The sequence below is a fragment of the Pan troglodytes genome, chromosome 10, assembly GCF_028858775.2.
Source record: "Pan troglodytes isolate AG18354 chromosome 10, NHGRI_mPanTro3-v2.0_pri, whole genome shotgun sequence".
Classification (NCBI taxonomy): Eukaryota; Metazoa; Chordata; class Mammalia; order Primates; family Hominidae; genus Pan; species Pan troglodytes.
The window spans coordinates 106,898,434-106,912,900 of record NC_072408.2 but is presented as its reverse complement, the minus strand read 5'-3'; the positions used below and the strand labels follow the sequence as shown (position 1 = coordinate 106,912,900).

At 39.2% G+C, this 14,467-nt stretch overlaps 1 protein-coding gene across 4 annotated transcripts in view; it reads left to right on the top strand.

The window, feature by feature from the left end:
• The window catches only part of BLTP3B (bridge-like lipid transfer protein family member 3B), a 106,348-nt gene that overhangs the window by 57,824 nt on the left and 34,057 nt on the right, over nucleotides 1–14,467 (top strand). For all 4 annotated transcript variants that reach the window (XM_001152665.6, XM_009426077.5, XM_063787004.1 and 1 more), the window contains 3 exons: nucleotides 761–943; nucleotides 2,269–2,387; nucleotides 12,553–12,694. In XM_001152665.6, the coding sequence (XP_001152665.3) occupies nucleotides 761–943; nucleotides 2,269–2,387; nucleotides 12,553–12,694 (444 nt within the window). The remainder of the gene's footprint in view (nucleotides 1–760; nucleotides 944–2,268; nucleotides 2,388–12,552; nucleotides 12,695–14,467) is intronic.

Sequence of the window (14,467 nt, the reverse complement as noted above, 5' to 3'; positions counted from 1 at the left end):
AAATTTTTAACTAGATATTTATTTTTGAAGAGGTGTGAAACATTCATAGAGTAGATTTTCTTTTTTTTTATTGATCCAAGGCCTCACGAGTGCAGTGGTGTGATCACTGCTCACTACAGCCTCGACCTTCTGCCTCAGCCTCCCAAAGTGCTGGGATTGATTACAGGTGTGAGCCACTGCGCCTGGCCTGATTTTATTGTCTTAACCCTTTTATGTGCATTTTTCTTAGTTGCTACAGAGAAGCCTAATGATTCTGATTATATATTTTTCTTCCAAAAACTAACTATGGCTGAGTACATTTTGAGAAGTTTTATTGGTTTCTTAAATGTTTTAATCATCATCATCTTATCATTTTTGTGGTTTAGGTTTTTGTTAGTTAACTTGATAACACATCTTTGAAGAAAGGATTCTATTTATTTGATAATATTTTCTGGGATTCAGTTTAATGCAGGTTTACCAGGTAATTGAGCATCCAGTGAAGGGTGACGAGTCATATGGCTTTAAATTGAATCTTAGTGATTTTCTACTAAGAATGGGTACTAGATAGAAACTCCTCCAGATGATTTGCTTTTGACATTCTTTCCCTCTGTTTCAAATGTTTTACTCATATTTCGAAATTACATGTAGGTGAAGCCTGTAAATTTTTCAGATATCAAAGTCTTTCTTGAATAAACGACTAAATCTCATTGGAAGCATTACTATAATATAATAAATGAAAGTTGTACATTTTTCAATGAAATACCTGTTGTTCATTTTACAGGAGATAGTTGTAATCATTGGATGTATTTTAGTGATGCAACCAAAACAAAAAATGGATGGGCCAATGAGTTATTGCATGAATTTGAGTGCAACGTTGAAATGCTTAAACAGGCTGTGAAGGATCATAATGTAGGTTCACCTCCTAAATCCCCAACACATGCCTCTCCCCAGCACACACAAACAGGTATTTTACCTATAATAGCATTCCCCTAATATTAAGAGTGTTTGCACTCTGTGTGTGTGTGTGTGTTTGTGTGTGTGTGATCATAGTATTTCCTATAAATGAGTATTTTTTTTTTTCTTTTTAATGTAGAGATGGGGGTCTTGCTATGTTGCCTAGGGTAGTCTCAAACTCCTGGCCTCAAGCGATCCTCCCACCTTGGCCCTCCGCAAAGTGCTGGGATTACAAGTGTCAGCTACCATGCCCAGCCAAGTATTTTTTTTTTTTTTTCTTTGAGACAGGGTCTCACTCTGTCTCCCACGCTGAAGTGCAGTGGTGTGATCTCGGCTCACTGCAACCTCTGCTTCCCGGGTTCAAGCGATTCTCTTGCCTCAGCCTCCTGAGTATCTGGGATTACAGGCACGTGCCACCATACCCAGCTAATTTTTGGAGTTTTAGTAGAGCCAGGGTTTCACTGTGTTAGCCAGGGTGGTCTCAAACTCCTGACCTCAAGTGATCTGCCCACCTCAGCCTCCCAAAGTGCTGGGATTACAGGCGTGAGTCACCACGCCCGGCCTAAGCCAAGTATTTTTAATTAATGTCTAAAACCCCTGCATCCTTTGCTCAGACCAACATAGGCTTGTGGACCAAAGCACTTTTAAAATTAATACAACCAATAATAGTCACACCCAGGTAGAATTTTTCTAGAAGATTTCTTTTTTTTTTAAGTCAACACATAATAATTGTACATATTTATGAGGTACAGTGTGATACTACTACTTTTTTTTTTTTTGCTGGCCCAGTAAGGATTGAAGTGTGATATTTTGATACATGTATACAAACGTATAACACTAAAAGCAGAGTAATTAGCATATTCGTCACCTCAGACATTTATTATTTATGTTGGGAGCATTCAAAATCTGCTCTTACTAGCTATTTGAAAAAATAAACTATTAATTATAGTCACCCTATAAATGCTAGAATTTACTTCTCCTATCTAGCTATACCTTTGTATTCACTAATCACCCGTTGTCTGCCCCTCCCCTTCCCTCCCCCATACCCTTCACTTTCTACTTCTATGTAAATATGTCATTTTTAACAAGAGTCCCATTCCGGAGTTTTTGTAGAAGACTAACTTAAATGTGACATGTGTGATTCTTCTTAAAAGAATAATCATCACAATAACTTACATCCTGTATTACTTTATAATTTATAAAGTATGTCCACAAATATTGTCTTGTTGGAGAAGTTAGTATTCACATATATTTCTGGTACCTGCCTTAATAATAAAAGAGTGACTGTTAAAAATAATTTTGCAATGAATTGAAAGGAGTTTTTGTTTCCAACAGAGAAGGACTACCCTCTGAAAGGGATGTGCAGAACACCTTCAGTATTATCTCAACAATCAAAAGCTAAGCTAATGTCTAGTTCTGTTGTGGTTAGACTTGCAGATTTCAATATATACCAGGTATGTTTTCTTTTCCAATTAAGTTTTCTCATAAACACTTTAGTATCTCATCTAAGCAACTTAAATAACAAATGCTACCATTTTATTTAAAAAATCTTTACAAGGTTTATGAAATGGCCATATTAGATGGCATAGAAAATATCAGTTTATTAATTTTTGATTATATGGTTACTCAGTTAACCAAACTAACTTTATAGGCACAGTCCTTAAGTTTGCCTAAATGCTTCTGACACAAAACAGCATGTTCTCATACAAAAACAGATGCATAGACCAATGGAACAGATTAGGGAACCTAGAAATAAAGCTGCACACCTACAACCATGTGATCTTCAACAAAGTCGACAATAACAAGCAGTGGGGAAATGCTTTCCTATTTAATAATGTTGCTGGGATAACTGGTTGGTCATATGCAGAAGATTGAAATTAGACCCTGTTGTTTCACCACACACAAAAATTAACTCAAGATGAAATGAAAGACTTAAATGTAAAGGCTGACACTATAGAAACCCTGGAAGACAACCAAGGAAATAGAATTCTAGAGATTGGCCTCGGCCAAGATCTCATGAGGAAGACTCCAAAAGTAATTGCAACAAAAACAAAAATAGGCAAGTGAGACCTCATTAAAGAGCTTCTATACAGCAAAATAAACTGTCAACAGACATCCTACAGAATGGGAGAAAATATTCACAAATTATTCATCTGACAAAGGTCTTAATATCCAGAACCTATAAGGAAATTGAATCGACAAGCAAAAACCAAACACCATTAAAAAGTGGGCAAAGGACATGAACACACACTTCTCAAAAGAAGACATATGTGCAGCCAACAAGCGTATGAAACAATGCTCAACATCACTAATCAACTGAGAAATACAAATCAAAACCACAGTGAAATACCATCTCACCCCACTCAGAATGGCTGTTATTAAAGTACAAAAAAATAGATGTTGGTGAGGTTGTGGAGAAAAGGGAATGCTTATACACTGTTGGTGGGAATGTAAAATAGTTCAACCACTGTGGAAAGCAGTTTGGAGTTTTCTCAAAGAATTTAAAAAAGAACTACCAATTGACCCAGCAATCCCATTACTGGGTATATACCCATAGGAATATAAATTTTTCCACCAAAGATAACGTGCACTTGTATGTTCATGGCAGCACTATTCACAATAACAAAGTCATGGAATCAACCTAGATGCCCATCAGTGCAGTGGATAAAGAAACTGTGGTACATATACACCGCAGAGTACTATGCAGCCATGAAAAGAATGCAGTCATGTTCTTTGTAGCAACATGGATGCAGCTGGAGGCCATTATCCCAAGTGAATTAATGCAGGAAAAGAAAACCAAATATTGCATATTCTCACTTATAAGTGGGAGCTACACATTGAGTGCACATGGACACAAAGAGGGAAACAGTAGACATGGGGTCTTACTTGAGGGTGGAGGGTTGGGGAAGGGTGAGGATTGAAAAACTACTTAACGGGTACTATGCCCGCTATTTGGGTTGTGAAATTATTTATACACCAAACCCCAGTGACACGCAGTTTACCAGTGTAACAAACCTGCACATGTACCCCCTGAACTAAAGCAAAAGTTGGAAGAACAAAAATAAAGACTTCAGACACCAACTACAACTTTGGGAGTTTCCAAAAACTACCCTCTGGTTCAAAATTCACTAGAAAGACTCACAGAACCACTGAAATATATTAAAGTCACATCCATTGTAGTCACATTATACAAATTACAACCAGCCATAGGAAGAGATGCATAAGGCAGAGTCTTTTTTTCCTCCTCTGTATTAGTCCGTTTTCATGCTTCTCATAAAGACATACCCGAGACTGGGCAATTTACAAAAGAAAGAGGTTTACTAGACGTACAGTTCCACATGGCTGGGGAAGCCTCACAATCATGGTGGAAGGCAAGGAGGAGCAAATCACATCTTATGTGGATGGCAGCAGACAAAGAGAGAGCTTGTGCAGGGAAACTCCCATTTTTAAAACCATCAGATCTCATGAGACTCATTCACTACCACAAGAACAGCAAAGGAAAGACCCACCCCCATAATTCAATCACCTTCCACCAGCTTCCTCCTACAACATGTGGGAATTGTGAGAGCTACAATTCAAGGTGAAATTTGGGTGGGGACACAGCCAAACCATATCATTCTGACCTGGCCCCTCCCAAATCTTATGTCCTCAGATTTCTAAACCAATCATGCATTCCTAACTGTCCCCCAAAGTTTTAACTCGTTTCACCATTAACTCAGAAGTCCACAGTCCAATGTCCTGTCTGAGACAAGACAAGTCCCTTCTGCCTATGAGCCTATAAAATCAAAAGCAATTCAGTTATTTCCTAGATACAGTGGGGGTACAAAGCATTGGGTAAATACAGCCATTCCAAATGGGAGAAGTTGGCCAAAACAAAGGGGCTACAGGCCCCATGCAAATCCGAAATCCAGCAGGACAGTCAAATCTTAAAGTTCCAAAATGATTTCCTTTGACTCCATGTTTCACATACATGTCACGCTGATGTTAAGAGGTGGGTTTCCAGGAGGCGGAGCTTACAGTGAGCTGAGATCGCGCCACTGTGCTCCAGCCTGGGCAACAGAGCAAGACTCTGTCTCAAAAAAAAAAAAAAAAAAAAAGAGATGGGTTCCATGGTCTTGGGCAGCTCTGCCCCTGTGGCTTTGCAGGTTACAGCCTTCCTCTTGGCTGCTTTCATGGACTGGTATTGAGTGTCTGCTGGCACCTTTTCCAGGCACACGGTGCAAGGTGTCAGTGGATCTACCCTTCTGGAGTCAGGAGGACGGTGGCCTTCTTCTTACAGCTCCACTAGGTGGTACCCCAGTAGGGACTTTGTGTGGGGGCTTTGACCCCACATTTCCCTTCCACACTGCCCTAGCAGAGGTTCTCCATGAGGGCCCCACCCCTGCTGCAAAATTCTGCCTGGGCATCCAGGCATTTCCATACATCCACTGAAATCTAGGCAGAGGCTCCCAATCCCCAGTTCTTGACTTCTGTGCACCAGCAGGCTCAGCATCATGTGGAAGCTGCCAAGGTTGGGGCTTGCACCCTCTGAAGCTATGGCCCAAGCTCTGTGTTGACCCCTTTCATCCATGGCTGGAGCAGCTGGGATGCAGGGTACCAAATCCCTAGGCTGCACATAGCACAGGGAGCCTGGGCCTGGCCCATGAAACCACTTTTTCCTTCTAGGCCTCTGGGCCTATAATGGGAGGGGCTGCCTTGAAGACCTCTGACATGCCCTGGGAGATATTTTCCCCCATTGTCTTGGGGATTGACATTAGGCTTCTCTTTACTTATGCAAATTTCTGTAGCTGGCTTGAATTCTTCCTCAGAAAATGGGGTTTTCTTTTCTATTGCATTGTCAGGCTGCAAATTTTTTGAACTTTTATACTCTCCTTGCCTTATAAAATGAAATGCCTTTAAGAACACCCAAGTCACCCTTGAATGCATTGCTGCTTAGAAATTTCTTCCACAGGATAACCTAAATCATCTCTCAAGTTCAGAGTTCCACAGATCTCTAGGGCAGGGGCAAAATGCTGCCAGTCTGCTAAAACATAACAAGAGTCACCTTTCTTCCAGTTCCCAACAAGTTCCTCATCTCCATCTGAGACCACCTCAGCCCGGACCTTACTGTTCATATCACTTTCAGCATTTTTGTCAAAGCCATTCAACAAGTCTCAGGAAATTCCAAACTTTCCCAAATTTTCCTGTCATCTTTTGACCCCTCCAAACTGTTCCAACCTCTGCCTGTTACCCAGTTCCAAAGTCACTTCCACATTCAGGTATCTTTTCAGCAGTGTCCCACTCTACTAGTACCAATTTACTGTATTAGTCGGTTTTCACACTGCTGATAAAGACATACCCAAGACTGGGCAATTTATACAGGAAAAAAGTTTAATAGACGTACAGTTCCACATGGCTGGGGAAGTCACAACTATGGCAGCAGAAAGCAAGGAGGAGCAAGTCATGTCTTACATGGATCGTGGCAGGCAAAGAGAGAGCTTGTGCAGGGAAACTCCCATTTTTAAAACCATCAGATCTTGTGAGACTCATTCACTACCACAAGAACAGTGCAGGAAAGACTTGCCCCCATAATTCAATCACCTCCCACCAGGTTCCTCACACAACACGTGGGAACTGTCAGAGTTACAATTCAAGATGAGATTTTGGTGGGGACACAGCCAAACCATATCACCCCCACAGTACACTGATGTAATAATAATAAAACAGCATCTTGGAGCACTTGAAATGTGAAACTTTTCCTCAGGACTTGTTAGCTTTCTAAGGGTGTGGAACCCTATATAGATGTGTAAATATATGGATGGATGGATATTTAACAATATGCATGAAGTATTGGTCATGAGGTTTTACTCAATCTCTAGGTGAATTGGTAATCAGATTACCCAAAGCCCCCACCCTCTTAACGCAACTAGGCTATCAAGTGTGGCCAGCTCCACCCTGCGTCGTTTTGCTATCATAAACTATCAGCTGTGGTGTCAGGGGCTGTGTTAGGCTGTTCTTGTGTTGTTGTAAAGAAGTACCTGAGACTGGATAATTTATAAAGAAAAGAAGTTTAATTGGCTTTTGGTTCTGCAGGCTATATTGGAAGCATGATGTGGGCATCTGCTCAGCTTCTGGGGAGGAGGCCTCAGGGAACTTTTACACGTGGTGGAAGGTAAAGCAGGAGCAGGCACGTCACATGGCAAAAGCAGGAGCAAGACAGAGAGTGGCGCAGGGAGGTGCCACATACTTTTAATCAACCAGACTTTATGAGAACTCACTGTTGTGAGCACATCACCAAGCCATGAGGTATCTGCCCCCATGACTCAAACACCTCCCATCAGGCTCCACCTCCAATACTGGGGATTACAATTGAACATGAGATTTAGAGGGGACAATATCCAAACTATATCAAGGGCCAACCATAAATAGGAAATTCCAATTCCTAGTTGCTTCCCAGGAGCAGGGTCAAAGGGAGACCAATTTGCTTATTACACAATAGTCTCTGTGGAAGGATCTAAAATGCCTTTTTTGCTTTATGGAACTACAGTATACTATATATACTGTATTGGCTATACTGTGAATATAATTCTATAGCTAAGAACTCTGTCCTATTTACACTAACAATCTTACTCAGCTTATAATCACCTAACGTGGTCTAATTGCAATGTTTGAGACCAACACGATAATATATGACCTATTCTTAAAAAGTAAAAGATTTCTAGATTTATCATTTATAAATTGTTCTGGTTTATTTTGATAAGTCTGTGGCTTTGAGACTTAGTTTTATGTGAAAAGTTTTTATTTAACTCAGTGATTCCCCTCTGGGACCAATTTTGCCCCCCAGGGGACATTTGGCAATATCTGAAGATAGTTTTGGTTGTCACAACTGGACAGGGATGCTGCTGACCTCTAGTGAGTAAAGACCAGTGATGCTGCCTGTTAAATCCTACAATGTGCTGGTCAGTTCCCCACAATGAAGAATTATCTAGCTTAAAACGTCAGAAGTGCCAATGTTTAGAAACTGATTTAACAGTTATTTTCTCATTATGCAGTTACTGCTTACTTTACATTCGATATACAGTCATGTGTTGCTTAACATCATTAACTGTACTTAGATGGTATGTAGCCTACTTACACTCCTAGGCTATATGTATGGTATATCCTATTCCTCCTAGGCTGTAATCTTGTATATCATGTTACTGTATTGAATACCGTAGCAGTTATAACACAATGGTATTTGTGTATTTAAACCTTACCAAACATAGAAAATATACAGTAAAAATACAGTATAAAAGCTGTGTTATAATCTTATGGGATCCACATCTTATAAGTGGCCTGTCATTGGCAGAAATGTCATTATATGGTGCATGACCATATGCTCCAGCTTTTTAAAAGACTCTTTAAATTTTAGGATTTAAATAAATTTATGTGGAAATGAGAAAGAGGAATCACTTATAATCCCACATGGTTGTGAGTGAAATACAGTAAAAAACCCCACATATATATACGCAACCACACCAAACACAAAACAAAATAAACAAAAGTAAGTAGAAGAACATAAGATAGTATGTTTGTCCCAATTCGAATAGGTTTTTAACTATTAGAGGAAAAAAGAAATAAGCTGTTATTTGTTAAAATAAGTTGACATTTTGAATTGAAAAGAATTTGTTTCCATATATGCAGAGAAAAGCTTTTTAATTAGATACTGTAAGGAACTGACTTGAATTTATAAAGACTATACAAATTAAAATGATTGATTAAGCAATTTGGCTGGGCACGTTGGCTCACGCCTGTAATCCCAGCCATTTGGGAAGCCAAAGCGGGTGGATCACTTGAGGTCAGGAGTTGGAGACCAGCCTGGCCAACATAGCAAAACCCCCTCCCTAGTAAAAATACAAAAATTAGCTGGGAGTGATGGTGCATGCCTATAGTCCCAGCTACTCGGGAGGCTGAGGCACGAGAATCGCTTCAGTCCAGGAGGCAGAGGTTGCAGTGGGCCGAGATTGTGCCACTGCACTCCAGCCTGGATGACAGAGTGAGACTCTATCTCAAAAAAAAAAAAAAAAAGATTGCTGAGGCAGTTTATATAAGAGGAAACATAAGTAAACCATTGAAAAATTATTCTACTTCATATGAGACATATACACGTCTATTGAATGATGAATGGAAAAAAAAATCTCTGGGTATACTAAACTAAAACAAATAAATGAAACTGATAAAACTTTATTGGTTGAACTTTGTGAATATTAATATATACATTTTTGATGACATTAGCTGGTTTTGGGGGGTGAAAAAAATGTAACCAGAACCTTAAAACTAATAGTTTTTTTTTTTAAATTTCAACTTTTATTGTAAACTCAGGGTACATGTGCAGGTTTGTTACATTTTTATATTGCATGATGCTGAGGTTCAGGGTGTGATTATCCCACCATCCAGGTGGTCAGCATAGTACCCAACAGGTAGGTTTTCAGCCCTTATTCCCCTTCCTCCCTTCCTCCTTTTGGGGTCTCCAGTGTCTGTTGTTCCCTTTTTTGTCTCCATGCGTACCCAACATTTAGCTCCCACTTGTAAGTCAGAACATGCAGTACTGCAGCCTCACCAGCATCTGTATTTTGACTTTTTAATAATAGCCATTCTAACTAATGTATCTGAGATGGTATCTCACTGTGGTTTTGATTTACATTTCTCTGATGATTAATGATGATTAGTATATTGAGCATTGTTTCATATGCTTGTTGGCTGCACATACGTCTTCTTTTGAGAAGTGTGTGTTCATGTTCTTTGCCCACTTTTTAATGGTGTTTGGTTTTTGCTTGTTGACTTTTGTTCAAGTTCCTTATAGATTCTGGATATTAGACCTTTGTCAGATGAACAATTTGTGAGTATTTTCTCCCATTGTGTAGGATGTCTGTTGACTCTGTTGATAGTTTATTTTGCTGTATAGAAGCTCTCCAATGAGGTCTCACTTGTCTATTTTTGTTTTTGTTGTGATTGCCGTTGAGGTCTTAGCCATAAATTCTTTGCTAAAGCCTATGTCCAGAATGGTATTTCCTAGCTTTTCTTCTAGGACTTTTATAGTTTGACTTCTTATATTTAAATATTTGATCCATCTTGAGTTAATTTTTGTATATAGTAGAAAGTGTAGCCGGGCGTGGTGGCTCACACTTGTAATCCCAGCATTTTGAGAGGCCGAGGTGGGCGGATCACGAGGTCAGGAGTTCGAGACCAGCCTGGCCAACATAGTGAAACCCCATCTCTACTAAAAATACAAAACTTAGCTGGGCGTGGTGGTGCGCGCCTGTAATCCCAGCTACTCAGGAGGCTGAGGCAGGAGAATTGCTTGAACCCGGGAGGCAGAGGTTGCAGTGAGCTGAGATCATGCCATTGCACTCCAGCCTGGGTGACAGAGCTAGACTCCGTCTCAAAAAAAAAAAAAAAGGAAGGTGTAGGGGTCCAGTTTCATTCTTCTAAATATGACTAGCCAGTCATCCAGGCACCATTCATTGAATAGGGTGTCCTTTCCCCATTGCTTGTGATTGTTGAATTTGTCAAAGATCAGATAGTTATAGGTGTGCGATTTTATTTCTGGGTTCTCTATTCTGTTCCATTGATCTATGTCTCTGTTTTTGTATCAGTACCATGCCATTTTGGTTCCTTATAGTATAGTTATGTAATGTCTCCAGCTTTGTTCTTTTTTCTTAGAGTTGCTTTGGCTATTCAGACTTTTGGGTTTCATATGAATTTTTAAATATTTTAAATTTTTTTTCTAATTTTGTGCAAAATGATGTTTGTAGTTTGATAGGAATGACATTGAGTCTGTATATTGTTTTCAGCAGTGTGGACTTTTTTTTTTTTTTTTGAAACAGAGTCTTGTTCTGTTGCCCAGGCTGGAATACAGTGGTGTTAGCTCACTACAACCTCCGTCTCCTGAGTTCAAGCGATTTTTATGCCTCAGCCTCCCAAGTAACTGGGATTACAGGCGTGTGCCACCACGCCCAGCTGATTTTTGTATTTTTGGTAGAGATGGGGTTTCGCCATGTTGGCCACGCTGGTCTCGAGCTCCTGGCCTCAAATGATCTGCCCGCCTCAGCCTCTCACAGTGCTGGGATTACAGGTGTGAGCCATCATGCCTGGCCCAGTTCTTGTAGAGATCTTTTATCTTTTGGTTAGATGTATTCCTAGGATTTGTTGTTGCTGTTGTTGTTGTTTGGCTTTCAGCTTGAATGTTACTGGTATATAAAAATACTGCTGATTGTTTACATTGATTTTGTATCCTGAAACTTTATTGAAGTTGCTTATCAGTCATGGGAGTCTTTTCGTGGAGTTTAGCATTTTCTAGGTATAGAATCATATTGTCAGCAAAGAGAAATAATTTGACTTCTTTTCCTATTTGGATGCCCTTTCTTTCTTTCTTTCTCTTGCCTGATTGCTCTAGCTAGAACTTCCAGTACTATTTTGAATAGGAGTCGTGAGAGGGGGCATCCTTGTCTTGTTCCATTCCTTAAGGGGAATGATTTCAGCTTTTGCCGCTTCAGAACGATGTTAGCTGTGAGTTTGTCATAGATTACTCTTACTGTTTTGAGGTATGTTTCTTTGATTCATAGTTTGTTGAGGGTTTTTATTGTGAAGGGATGTTGGATTTTATCAAAAGCATTTTCTTTGCCTATTGAGATAATCATATGGTTTTTGTTTTTAGTTCTGTTTGTGGTGAATCACATTTATTGATTTGTGTATAAAACATAGTCTTTTTGGAAAATGAATTCGAGCGATCAAACTATTTGACAGAAGTGTTTATAGCTATTATTTTTAAATTAATTTTTTATTGTGGTAAGGTATGACTGAATTTACAATAATAATTATATATATATATACACACACATACATATTTAGGTTTTTGCCATTGAAAGTAATGGCAAAACTGCAATTACTTTTGCACCAACCTAATAATATCGGCTAGGTGCAGTGGCTCACGCCTGTAATCTCAGCACTTTGGGAGGCTGAGGTGGGTGGATTGCTTGAGGTCAGGAGTTTGAGACCAGCCTGGCCAACATGGCGAAACCCCGTCTCTACCAAAAAAAAAAAAAAAAAAAGCTGTGTCTGTATCTATATATTATATAATAATTGTCGTTAAGCACATTCACGTTGTTGTGTAACCAGTACCATTATTTGTCTCCAGAATTTTTATTATCTCAAGCAGAAACTGCATATAGCTCTGTTACTTTTCATGGTAATGGAGAGATTATGGTAAAGATTATTTTAAACAGCATACAGGGAAGCATTCTGGATTTGAGGACTTGGATCTATGTCCTGACTGCCATTTACTTATCTATATTATCTGATAGAATATCGTTATCATTTTTCTGTTGTTTTTAAGGCTCACAATAATAAGTTTGTAAGGAATATTGTACAGTGTTGATTTTGTGATTGATAAGGATCCAAAAAGATTATAGAGTTTTCTGAATAGTTGATGGGTGTTTAAAAGTAATTCCATGTGAAGTTAAATATATAATAAAGTTTACACTGGAAATTAACCATTAGCAAAGTTTTGTAAGTAGTTTTAAAAGTACTGTCTGGGTTGCATAAATTATTTGGAAAGGTTTTTATTCAGTGTGATTTCAGTAAACTTATTTATCTTTTCAGGTCTCTACAGCGGAACAATGTCGTTCTTCCCCCAAAAGCATGATTTGCTGCAATAAAAAATCCCTGTATCTTCCACAAGAAATGTCAGCTGTCTATATAGAATTCACAGAATATTACTATCCAGATGGAAAGGATTTTCCAAGTAAGAGAGTTTTAAATTATTATTTGTCCATTATTTGAGAAAGTATTTTTTCTTGTTAATATTTTTGAGTTTTATAAATATGAAAAATAAATAAAACTGTATTGTTCCTTATTTATTATTAGTTTTTTGAGAGATAGCATCTCACTGTGTTGCCCAGGCTGATCTCAAACTCCTAGGCTCAAGCCATACTCCTGCCTTGGCCTCCCAAAATGCTGGGATTGCAGGCATGAACCACTGTGCCCAGCCCCTATTGTTCTTTATTCTTATTGTGTATAGTGCATAAGTCTAGTCTAACAGTTTTAGATGTTGCTATTATTTGTTTATGTATCCTTTTCCCTCCCTAGCTTGTAGAATCCTTGATGGCAGGAATCATGAGGTTTTTTCGTTTTTTTTTTTTTTTTTTTTTTCCAAGGCAGAGTCCCGCTCTGTCGCCCAGGCTGGAGTGCAGTGGCACGATCTCGGCTCACTGCAGCCTTGGCCTCCCAGGTTCAAGCGATTCTTGTGCCTCAGCCTCCTGAGTAGCTGGGATTACAGGCATGCACCACCAGGCCCAGCTAATTTTTCTGTGTTTTACTAGAGACAGGGTTTCACCATGTTGGCCAGGCTGGTCTTGAACTCCTGACCTCAAGTGATCTGCCCACCTTGGACTCCCAAAGTGCTGGGATTATAGGCATGAGCCGCCATGTCCAGCGCATCTGGTATTTATGTTCATTTTATTCCAGATATTCAACTTACTTTGTGCTTAATAGCTGTTTGTTAAAGAATCAATGAAAGCTAGGTTATTTGTAGAATAAAGTCATTTGTTTCCCCTTAGTAAAACTCCATTTATATGTCAGCTATATAACTTCATTTATATATTATTGAAAAAGTAACTGAAGTTGTCCTTTTAGCTGTAGAGAATTTTTTTGACTGTTTTAAAATGCCTAAATGTATACTTTGGGCAACTTTTGGCATTTACAATTTTCAGAAATATTGAATTACATGAATTTTTATTTTTAGAAGCTTCTTTGGCTTTCTAACGTTAAAATGATTGTACATTTGTATTCTTTGAATATTAAAACTCTTTAGCTTCCTAACATTAAAATGATTGTACATTTGTATTCTTTGAATATTAAAACTCTCTGCTATTGTCTCAGTTCATCTAGAAATTCCTTTTTTTTTTTGGAGACAGAGTCTTGCTCTGTCGCCCAGGCTGGAGTGCAGTGGCGTGATCTTGGCTCACTGGAACCTCTGCCTCCCGGGCCCAAACAATTCCTGTGCCCCAGGCTTCCGAGTAGCTGGGACTACATGTGTGTGCCAACACTCCCGGCTAATTTTTGTGTTTTTGATAGAGATAGGGTTTTGTCATGTTGGCCAGGCTGGTCTCTAACTCCTGGCCTCAAGTGGTCTGCCTACCTCAGCCTCCCGAAGTGCTGGGATTACAGGTGTGAGCCACTGCACCTGGCCCATCTCGGAATTCTTAAACTAAATGTTGCCCTCTTTTCTGTGATACCTTTTTCATCATGCTAGCTGAAAATCATAGTTGAAAATATTTAGATGAAATAGGTTTTGTTATCAGAAGCATAACAAGTTTTATGTCCTTTCTTTAAAAGTAGAACTCCAAAATACTTAGACCTATTTGCCCATTTATTTAATATTGATTTATTAATATATGTTGTTTTTTTTTCTGAGACAGATTCTTGCTCTGTTGCCCAGGCTGGCATGCAGTGGTGCGATCTCAGCTCACTGCAACCTCTGCTTACCAGGTTCAAGTGATTCTCCTGAGTAGCTGGG